Source organism: Danio rerio, chromosome 6 (assembly GCF_049306965.1).
Source record: "Danio rerio strain Tuebingen ecotype United States chromosome 6, GRCz12tu, whole genome shotgun sequence".
Classification (NCBI taxonomy): Eukaryota; Metazoa; Chordata; class Actinopteri; order Cypriniformes; family Danionidae; genus Danio; species Danio rerio.
In genome coordinates, this window is record NC_133181.1 from 29,609,588 (window position 1) to 29,620,000 (window position 10,413).

At 34.4% G+C, this 10,413-nt stretch overlaps 1 protein-coding gene and 2 long non-coding RNA genes across 3 annotated transcripts in view; 2 read left to right on the top strand and 1 right to left on the bottom strand.

The window, feature by feature from the left end:
- The window catches only part of agxta (alanine--glyoxylate and serine--pyruvate aminotransferase a), a 10,424-nt gene continuing 11 nt past the window's right edge, over positions 1-10,413 (bottom strand). The window contains 11 exon segments of the mRNA NM_001002331.1: positions 1-225; positions 354-482; positions 554-649; positions 2,418-2,487; positions 2,663-2,761; positions 2,850-2,934; positions 3,013-3,083; positions 4,379-4,479; positions 6,019-6,083; positions 6,169-6,361; positions 10,185-10,413. The exon segment at positions 10,185-10,413 is cut by the window's right edge and continues 11 nt beyond it. Coding sequence (NP_001002331.1) covers positions 118-225; positions 354-482; positions 554-649; positions 2,418-2,487; positions 2,663-2,761; positions 2,850-2,934; positions 3,013-3,083; positions 4,379-4,479; positions 6,019-6,083; positions 6,169-6,361; positions 10,185-10,343 — 1,176 coding nt within the window. The 5' untranslated portion in view covers positions 10,344-10,413 and the 3' untranslated portion in view covers positions 1-117.
- On the top strand, positions 3,029-4,656 carry LOC141386284 (uncharacterized). The gene is made up of 3 exons (XR_012407972.1): positions 3,029-3,111; positions 3,718-3,903; positions 4,579-4,656. It is a non-coding gene; the product is annotated as an uncharacterized lncRNA (long non-coding RNA).
- LOC141386283 (uncharacterized) overlaps positions 10,206-10,413 on the top strand; it is an 8,607-nt gene continuing 8,399 nt past the window's right edge. Inside the window, exon 1 of the long non-coding RNA XR_012407971.1 lies at positions 10,206-10,371. This is a non-coding gene — a long non-coding RNA (uncharacterized lncRNA). The remainder of the gene's footprint in view (positions 10,372-10,413) is intronic.

Sequence of the window (10,413 nt, forward strand, 5' to 3'; positions counted from 1 at the left end):
TCATGTTGATTAGTCCTTTTATTCACTCAAGTTGGATGGCATACAATTTCAAAGTACAGTTAAATTTTTTTCTGATGATGTTGTGTCAGCAATGAGACTTTTCATTGAGGAATGTTGTCAGACTCTGCTCTTGTGGCAGTGTTTAAGAGAATCAGCCAAAGCCTCCAACACTTTATCCACATTGGCCTTGTTGCTGTTACATCCCATCAACCCTACACGCAAAACCTGTAACGTAATGTGAGATAAAAAATAAAAAAATTCCGATAACATTTATTCACCAGAACAAGTCTCCAGAATGCTTCATTGTCCAGATGTTTATCATATTTGATTATTAAAAAACAATATCTTCTCACCATGCCTGCAGATGGACCCAGACCGCCAGAGATTTCAATGTTAAAGGTCTTCATAATGTACCCTGTAATTTCCCGCCAGTCGTATCCTGGCGGAGCTACTATTGTTGTCACCGTTGGGAGTCTTGCTTTCTGTAAGACAATATTTTTTTCAGTGCTTATTTGATATGTATCTTATATAAGGCCTGTTATGATGTGCCAACCTTATCCTGCACAAACAGTTTTAGACCCATTTGTTCTAAGCCTTTATGGAAGTACTCTGCAACCTCTTTGTGCCGTTTCCATGAGTTTTCAAGACCCTGTTAAACAAAAAAAACAAAAAAAAAGGAGGAACAAACGTTTGCATTATTTTCCTTTCTCTACACATTTGAAATATTTCATGACTCCATGACCTTCTGAAGCTCTTAAAGGGGCAATAGGAGAACTTGAAAAATACTAGCGTTAGCCTAATAGCATTGAAAACCTACGTCCCACCCTGCAAATCGTCATTCAAAGCCACACTTTCTAAATAATGAATGTGAACTAGACAACATCACTACAATACATCCCATAAGAATATATTATAGTGCATTTAGTAATTATCAAACTTTTCAAAAGAAGCTACGTATAGGTTGTTGATGTTTGCCTGCCATTCTTTGTCTGAACTGTGACTCTGAATGCAATCTTTTCTGCTAACAGAATGCTATGGTGATGCTCAAACTGAATGTTTGATTGGACACATTGTTCTTGGTTCTACACCCTTCACTGAATATTAAAATACATATAAATACATTGAACCACTTAATTTAATGACTGCTGTCAGGATATGAAGAGACTTTCAACTAATAACAAGAAGTATTTTTGATGAAAATTAAGGCAGGTTTGCATAAACGGTTATCTAGCACTTTTGTTTTAACAAACTCCTAATTTGATCCTTATTAATAGTTATTAAGGTAGTTTCAAAAGTTAAACAAAAAAGTTAGCTTTAGGTATTAGGTAGGATTAGCGATATAGAATGAAAATAAAGAAGTATTACTGAAAAGGTCTATAAATATATTTGTATATAATATTGTAAATTCATTTACATTGAAAATGGCTTTAGAGAAAATTCTGGTGCAAAGAACAACAACAACAAAAAAAACTGAAGTATTTGATAAAAGTAACTCTAGAAAAAATTATATAATCTTTAAAAAAGTTGACAAAAAAGGTTTTGTTTCTAACATATACAGTTGAAGTCAGAATTATTAGCCCCACTGAATTATTAGCCCCCCGTTTATTTTTTACCCAAAATCTGTTTAACGGAAAGAAGATTTGCTCAACACATTTCCAAACATATAGTTTTAATAAGTCATCTCTAATAACTGATTTATTTTATCTTTGCCATGATGACAGCAAATACTATTTGACTAGATATTTTTCAAGACACTTCTATACAGCTTAAAGTGACATTTAAAGGCCTAACTAAGTTAAATTAGGTTAACTAGGCAGGTTAGAGTAATTAGGCAAGTTATTGTATAACAATGGTTTATTCTGCAGAAAAGAAAATTAGCTTAAAAGGGCTAATAATTTTGTCCTCAAAATGGTGTTTAATCAGTTAAGAACTGCTTTTATTCTAGCTGAAATAAAACAAATAAGACTTTCTCCAGAAGACAAAAATATTATCAGACATACTGTGAAAGCTTCCTTGCTCTGTTAAACATAGTTTGGAAAATATTTAAAAAAGAAAAAAACAATCAAAGGGGGGCTAATCATTCTGACTTTAACTGAATATTGATTGCTTTTGTTGTTTGATGCATAGATAGAACAACATTTTTAAGGACTTTAGGATTTGTTATAAATGCTATTTAAGTTAATTGTAGAAAAACTGAATGAAACTCTATGAAAATGTTCCATGTATTTAAACAAAGACTATAGGATATAACTTCAGTCCTACGTGATATTTTTTAAGCAGTTACAGTACTTGATACCAAGAAATCACCGCAGAATGGGGCTTATACAATACAGTTTATACTTATACCCTTAAAATTCATGATTATTGATGCATAAATGACCCTGTGTAGCCTTGTATGTAGAAGTATTTGATCTTACAGTCTCTGCAAGGATGGCCAGACTTTCCCGCAGAGCGTAGAAAGAAGATACAGGTCCAGTGTGGTGATAGCTGTACAAAAAAAAAACAATGTTCTTTCATTTTTTTAATGATTGAGAAAAAGGTTCAAATCTGTCCATGTAAACATGATTTTGGGCTGCTTTGTTTGATTGACATAACACGAGTGAGGCATCTAGTCTTTAATAATCAGTTATATTTATATATAAATGTTGTAAATGGTGCTTACGAGCGCACAGGCTTGTCGTCGCAACCCCAATAATTCGCCAACCAGTTTAAGTCCAAGAAGTAAGAGATTGGTTTTGTTTTCCTATTAAATATTTTGTGGCTGTTTTCCAAAACAAAAAAAAAGATGTAAGATATTTAAGTATGAGATATTCATATTAAAAGTGTTTGTTTATTTGTCTCTGACTCACCATGCTCTCTCGCTAAAGGAGATTGGTGCAGTTCCTGGTGGGGCGTTCAAGACCTTTTGAGAGCCAGTATACAAAATATCAATACCTGCAGATACAAAATATACGTTTAAATTAAGGACCAAAGTTAAGGATTGTGCTACCACAGAATAAAGTGTGACGATACCTTGTTCATCCATACAGATAGGAGCACCTCCCAATGCTGCTACTGAATCAACCAGAAATAAACAGCTGTACCTGAGGGACAGAACAGTATTTATTCAAAGTAAGTAGGAATATATATTTATAAATATACTGTATAAAACTGAATATTTGTGTGACTTGACATACTAAATATATTTTGAAATGTAATACAAGTTAAAATGCTGCCATGTTAAAGGGCTCATCTGTCATCTTTATAGGGATCTGTTAAATTAATAAATTAATAAAAATTAAAAATTATACTTGCTATTTGATTTAGTGCACTGAAACAGAAACACAGAAACTGTTTATTCATAAATTGCTTGTAAACCTGCAATCTTTGAAGGGATGCATTTAATTAAATATGTATATTTATAAAGAAACATTTATTTACAGCCAACAGATTTTTTTTATTGTTCCTGTGTAATTTACATTGTGTTTGTGTGACTGTCATTTTGTTAAAATGTTTAAAAAGTATTAGAAATATATATATATATAAAAAATAATAAATAATAATTTAATGTAATATTTTGTTAACTAATTATAAAAAAAAATTACTTTTGCCACCTGTCTGCCCTAACTTGTGTTTCTTTTTCTGTTTTTCTCCCTATCATTATTATTATTATAATTCTTGTTTCAGTTTAGTAAATCATTACTTTGTATATTTAAGACCCTTTGTTTCTTCAATTAGGGCAACCTGGTTGCGCAGTAGGTAGCATGATCGCCTCACTGCAAGAAGGTCGCTGGTTCGAACTTCTACTGGCTCAGTTGGGATTTCTGTGTGGAGTTAACATGTTCTCCCCATGTTCACGTGGGTTTCCTCTGGGTGCTCCGGTTTGCCCCACAAGTCCAAAGACATGAGCTATAGGTGAATTGGGTAAGCTAAATTGGTCGTAGTGTATGTGTGTGATTGAGTGTGTATGGGTGTTTCTCAGGGTTGCAGCTGGAAGGGCATACGCATCCGCAATCCATCATTCCACTTTGGCAACCCCAGATTAGGAAAGGGACTGTGATGAATGAATGAAGGTTTCTTCAGTTCATTTTTCAGTCTCGTTTCTATCTTTGCTTTAGTTAATGATCTCTTTCTTTGTCATGGCATAAGGTAATGTGTGAAGTACATTCCCACTCTAGACATTATTCAATTGGACACATCTCTTCAGTTCAACATGTCAACAATCTTTTTTTTTTTTTTTTCTGTTTCACCAAAAAGAGCAAGAATAAATTAGACAAAGGTGAATTTTAATATGGGTAAAGTATATGGCTACCTCATAATAAATTAGGGGAAAAAAAGAAAGATTTTGATGATTTTTAATTTAAATCTCAGTGTAGTTCATAACGAGATTAGTTCTCACTTGCGGCAAAGTGGGCCTATGCCATCTATGGGGTGAACCACTCCTGTGGACGATTCTCCATGTGTGAGGAAGAACACTGCTGGCCTGTATTTGTTTAATGCCTGCAACACAGGACAAAACAAGCTGAAAGAAACACTCCAGGTTTTTGGAAATAGGCATATTTTGCAAGTGTTTGTTTAACCATTTTTCAATCCATTCAGCTGATCTCCGGTTCTGGTGGGAGCAGCAGGCACATGGATTTTACGCAGTGATGTTACCTAGCTGGGGACTACTTTCAGGTACTGCATAATATCATTCCGCCTGGTACAGCTGTGGTAAGGCAGCAAAGTTTCTTAATTATTATTGGCCCACATGCCGCAGGGAATTACGGTATATGATTGGACCAAGTCTGGCTTCTATACAAGGGCCAAACATGGACCATATCTGGGCCAAGTCTCAGCCAAGGTAATAACCCTGAACTGGGCCAGATATGTTTTTGTGTCTTAACTGCAGTGAATTTAATAAACCCATGAAGCATTTTGCTTTATGTCTGCACTTTTTTTCAAAGTGACCCGATTGGTAGAATTTTTTTCTTTACTCTAATAAAATTTAAATGTTTTATAAGTGGGTCAAGATAGGCCAAATATATGTGGCCCACTTCTAAATTTTTAGCATCTGGTCCAAATACTACATTTGATATCTGGCCCTAGTCTTGTGTGCGGCATTAAAGTCAGTGCCACCTCTGCTAAACCCGGGCCATGTTTGGCCCACATGCTGTAAGCCAGTGCTGGACAAATGCCAAATCTGGGCCAGAGTTCTTTGTTACCTGGGTACCCACATAGCAAAATATCTCTGGCCCAGCTCTGCCCCACACAATCAGCTTTTGCATGGCCCACATGCAGCAGTGAATTACGGTATATGATTGGACCAAGTCTGGCTTTTAGACAAGGGCCAAACATGGACCATATCTGTGCCAAGTCTCAGCCAAGTTAAAAACCCATGACAGAGCCTGAACTGGGCCAGATATGGTTGGTGTTTCATGACTACAATAAAATTGATAAACCCATGAATCATTGTGCGTTAAGTGTGCCATGGGCATGCTTTTTCTCAAAGCGACCTGATTGGTAGAGTTTTTTTCTTTATTTGAAAATAATAAAAATGTATCATAAATGTGGGTCAAGATAGGCCAAACTTATGGCCCACATATCAATTATTAACATCTGGGCCAAATACTACCTTTTACCAAGTATTGTGTGCCACCTCTGCCAAACTAGGGTCATGTTTGGCCCACATGCTTTATGCCAGTGCCAGATGAATGCCTGCTGTGCCAAATCTATGCCAAATCTGGGCCATATCAACCTATAAAATAGCATTAGCACACAATGTAATTAAATACAGAAAAGTCAAGCTTTTAACATAATTATTAAAGTCTTTTTTTTTAAAACTGAGCAAGATGCTAATGGTCTAGTCTGATTTAATGGTTTATGCTAAGCTACGCTAAAAGTTCTCCCACCAGATCCAGAGTTTGTCTGAATGGATTGAAAAATAAATCTTAACTGTTTAACTCTAGGGAAGTTGTAAAATGAGCTAATTTACAAAAAAAAAAAAGAAAAGTGGAATGTTTCTTTTATGTAGTCATGGTTAATCAAAGAACTGTTTACCTTCTCAATTTCCTCATTTGTTAAATACCCCCCAGCCATGGTTTCAACTGTGTTCACCTTGGCACCTGATCAAGAGTATTTGATATATACATGAATGATGTTCTGAATCATTTTATTAACTCTTAGTTTTAAGCTTTTTATCATCAATACCTATCCTCTCCGCAATCTCTGAAGCTCTCTCTCCCCATATGCCATTGACTGCTATGAGGATTTTGTCTCCAGGCTCCAGGGAGTTAAAGATGGCACACTCCATCGCAGCATGACCCGGTCCACTCACGGCAAGAGTCACTCGGTTTTTGGTTTGAAACGCATACTGAATGCCGCTCTTTATCTGATTCATAATCTGAAAGCAAAATCAGAACGAATTATTAATAAAACAGTCTCATTTTATTTCCAAGATCTCTCATACAAGCTACTTTAACTTGTAGAATGCCTACTTCAATAGATACAATGTAATTAGTCGTTTATTTACTTAAGATGCAGATGTTTTAAAGGGATAATAATTTAACATGAAATGAATATTGCCATCATTTACATCATTATCATGTTGTTCCAATTGCTTATTACTTTCATTTATGAAGCATCAAAGGATAAACGATATTTTGAAGATCCTTGATGACCATGGATTTAATTTTTGTGTAATAAATCTATGGTGATACACTGTAAAAAAATGCTGGCTTCCCCACAATTCCTTCATGTTCTTCACACATAAATTGACTGTTAACTTGGCTGTTTTTTCAAATTCTCCATAAAACAATTAATTCATCAAGATTCAACCTATCAAGAATTGGATTGATTCCACTCAATTTTTAAATTAGTAGTTTGAACAAGCAGCAAAAATCATTTTTTGAGTGCATGCTAAAGTAGGCCCCATCTTATTTTATTGTGAGTCAGACTGGGTATTGATTCAAATATCCTGATTAGTTGTCCTTCTGATTTGCAATTTCTCATTTTAGATTTTTATTATTTTTTTTGATTTGATTAAATTAAGTTCTACTTAAGTTTTATGCTAACTGATATCGCTAGAAAAATAAACACTGAATATTAGTTCACAATTTAAACTAATTCAAATTTCAGGTACATATGTATATATTTAAACAAACCCCACAGTTAAAGCCAATATGGAAATACAATTTGAGAATAAACATTGACACAACCGCATACAAAAAGTAAAAAGATTAATTAATTTTGCAAAGGTCTTTGTGTCAGTAAATGATTTTTTTGTGTATGTGACTGAATATGTTGACTGAAATTTGAGAATAATTTGATCGATATGCATGCAGTGTTTGAAACTAACTTTGCAGTGTGTAAAGCTTACACTGAATAATGAAAATTACAAACAGAGATGAAAATAATACAATTCCCAATTAATCTAAAAGGATAAATATTGTATGATAATAAATTACTAATATGCCTTTGAACATATACAAAAATTAACTGTCTTTCTATCAGCCTTTTAGCATGTGTGTATACATACATGCATACAAACATGGTGTGGTGTTAAAAGTGTTTGCCCCCTTATTGATTCACACTTTAATGTTTCACATCATCAAACAATTTTAAACAGTCAAAGATGACACAAGTAAATCATGCAGTTTTTGAATGAAGGTTATTATTATTAAGGGAATACAAAATCCAAAACTACATAGCCCTGTGTGAAAAAGTGTTTGCAAAAGTACTGCCACACCCATTCACACTCAAGAAATCACTTAAAAAAGAACCTGCCTGACAAAGTGAAGTAGACCACAAGATCCTCAAAAACTAGACATCAAGCTTTGAGACAGCAGCGAACCACAGGGAGAGCCCTTATTTACAATTAAAACCTTATAGGAGTGGCCTGCTGATCAAAATTACCCGAAGAGCACAGAGGCAACTCATCCATGAGGACTCAAAGAAAAAAAGCCTACAACATTCAAAGAACCGAATGCCTCACTTAAGTGTGTTTATGACTATAAGAAAGAGACTGGGCAAAAATGACTGGCATTGCAGAGTTCCAAGACAACAACCACTACTGAGCAAAAAAGAACATAAAGCTTTTTCTTAGTTTTGCCAGAAAACATCTTGATGATCCCCAGGACTTTTGGGAAAATATTCTATGGACTGTCCTGACAAATGTTGAACATTTTCAAAGTTGTGTGTCCCATTATGAGTGACCTAAAAGTAACACTGCATTTCAAAAAAGAGCATCATACCAACAGTAAAATGTGGTATTGGTAGTGTGATGGTCCTGGGCTGTTATGCTGCTTCAAGACCCGAAAGACTTGCTGTTATAGATGGAACCATGAAATCTACTGTGTATTAAAATATCCTAATGGAGAATTTCCGGCCATCTGTTAGTGACCTCAAGCTGAAGCAAGTCCACTTCTGAATGGCTAAAGAAAAACAAAATAAAGACTTTGAAGTGGCCTAGTCAAAGTTCTGACTTCTGAATCTAATTGAGATGCTGTAGCATGTTCTTAATTGCAACAATTCTGCAAAGATGATTGGGCTAAAATTCCTCTACAGTGCTGTTACAGACTGTATTGCAAGTTATTGAAAATGCTTGATTGCAGGTGTAGCTACTAAGGGTGGCCCAACCAGTTACTAGATTTAGGGGGCACGCACTCAACACACAGCTATGCAGTTTTTTCTATTTTGTTTCCCCTTCATATTAAAATCTTTTATTTCAAAACTGCATAATGCGTTTACTTGTGCTATTTTTAACCAATATTTTTTTTGATGATCTGAAACATTAAAAATGTAACAAACATGTGTATGATAGCTTGTTTTGTACTTGATGCTTGACTGAAATAAATATTTGATTAAAATAAATGTATCTTAAAATACCTTTTTTATGTAATGTCTTGATTTTACATGTTAAATTTTCCTTTATGTTCATGTTCAGGTAATAAAATGTATTATATCCAAACTGTATAGCTACTCAAATGGTTTGAGGAATTTGAGTTAAGTCAACTTAAACAATTTGTCGCAATCTGTTTCCACAAACCATTTGAGTAGCTATACTCAATATATATATGGTTGTATACACCATATATATATATATATATATATATATATATATATATATATATATATATATATATATATATATATATATATATATATATATACGCTATATAGGGTTGGACTCGAGTCATTAAATTTAACTGAACTCATACAGATCTGAAAATTGAACTTAAATTGTTTAAGTTACTAATACTCTAAATGTTTGATGATATCAGCTCAAATAGTATGTGCATAGGTTTCAATAAATAAGTTTACAGTACTCAAACCATTTCGTTTCAAAACTCAAACGGTTTTTTGCAATCGGTTTTCTTAAACGCTTTGAGTTAACTTATCGAGTTTTACAGCGGACATGTTAATGATCAGCCTCTTTATTAACACACAAACAGAAAATATATATGGAATTGTGTACAAAAAAAGCAAGTTTCAAATCAAAATGACTTCTAGTCAATGTTAGAAGCTTATGTGACCTCCCTTGGCAACAAGAACAACCTCAACTGTTTTTAAGAGACTGTCCTGAAGTTTTCTGATGTTCTTATCAGGCCTTTTTCATCACTTTCCAGAATTGTTCTTTAGATTTAATAATGGATTCATAATATTACGGTCTGGACTCCATGAAGGCCATTTTATGACCGTCTGTGTTTTAATCAGCCGTTCTTTTATTTTCTTTCCCCATATAAGATTGGGATTATTAGCATGCTGGAAATAAAAACATTATTTACCAGTCAGGTGCTCACTAGAAAGAATAATGTTTTAGGTATAATGGATTAAAACTGTCTGTACTTTTTAGCATTCACAATCCCATCAGTTCAGACAACATTGCCAACACCACTGGCAGCAATCCAGTAACAAACCAGGACAGAGACTCCCCTATGTTTCACTGAAGGCTGCAAGCTCTGATTCTTCTCTTTCTTCAGCTCTGTTGTTCACAATTTCTTAAACAATTAAGTCAGAAAAAAACTCTAACCTATTTTGTATTAAAATACTAATACTTTCATTACAGTTAAATGACATGTATTTGTAAATGTACTTATATAGTCAAAGAATGTCTACAAAATGTATAAAGTGAAACTAATTATCTTTTTTTTGGCCCTGTTATAGTACGTTTTAAATATTGGGTGTGCTATACGTTGAATTCTCTTAATAAGCTCATACTTCAATACCTCAATGGTTTCTGTGTGCAGGTGTCCCAGCATGGGCTGCGCTCCAGCTGCTGAGATCCGTGCAGGTACATTGGACGGTCCTGGTCCCAGCATAAGCCGTTGAGGAACAGGGAAAGGCTTTAGCAGACATTCCGGTGGAAGAACAGACAGAGACGACATAATGCTGCCAGTGCACTGAGAGACTGAGGTAATGGTTAACTCAAGTTAAATGTGGGCAAACATTTTACCC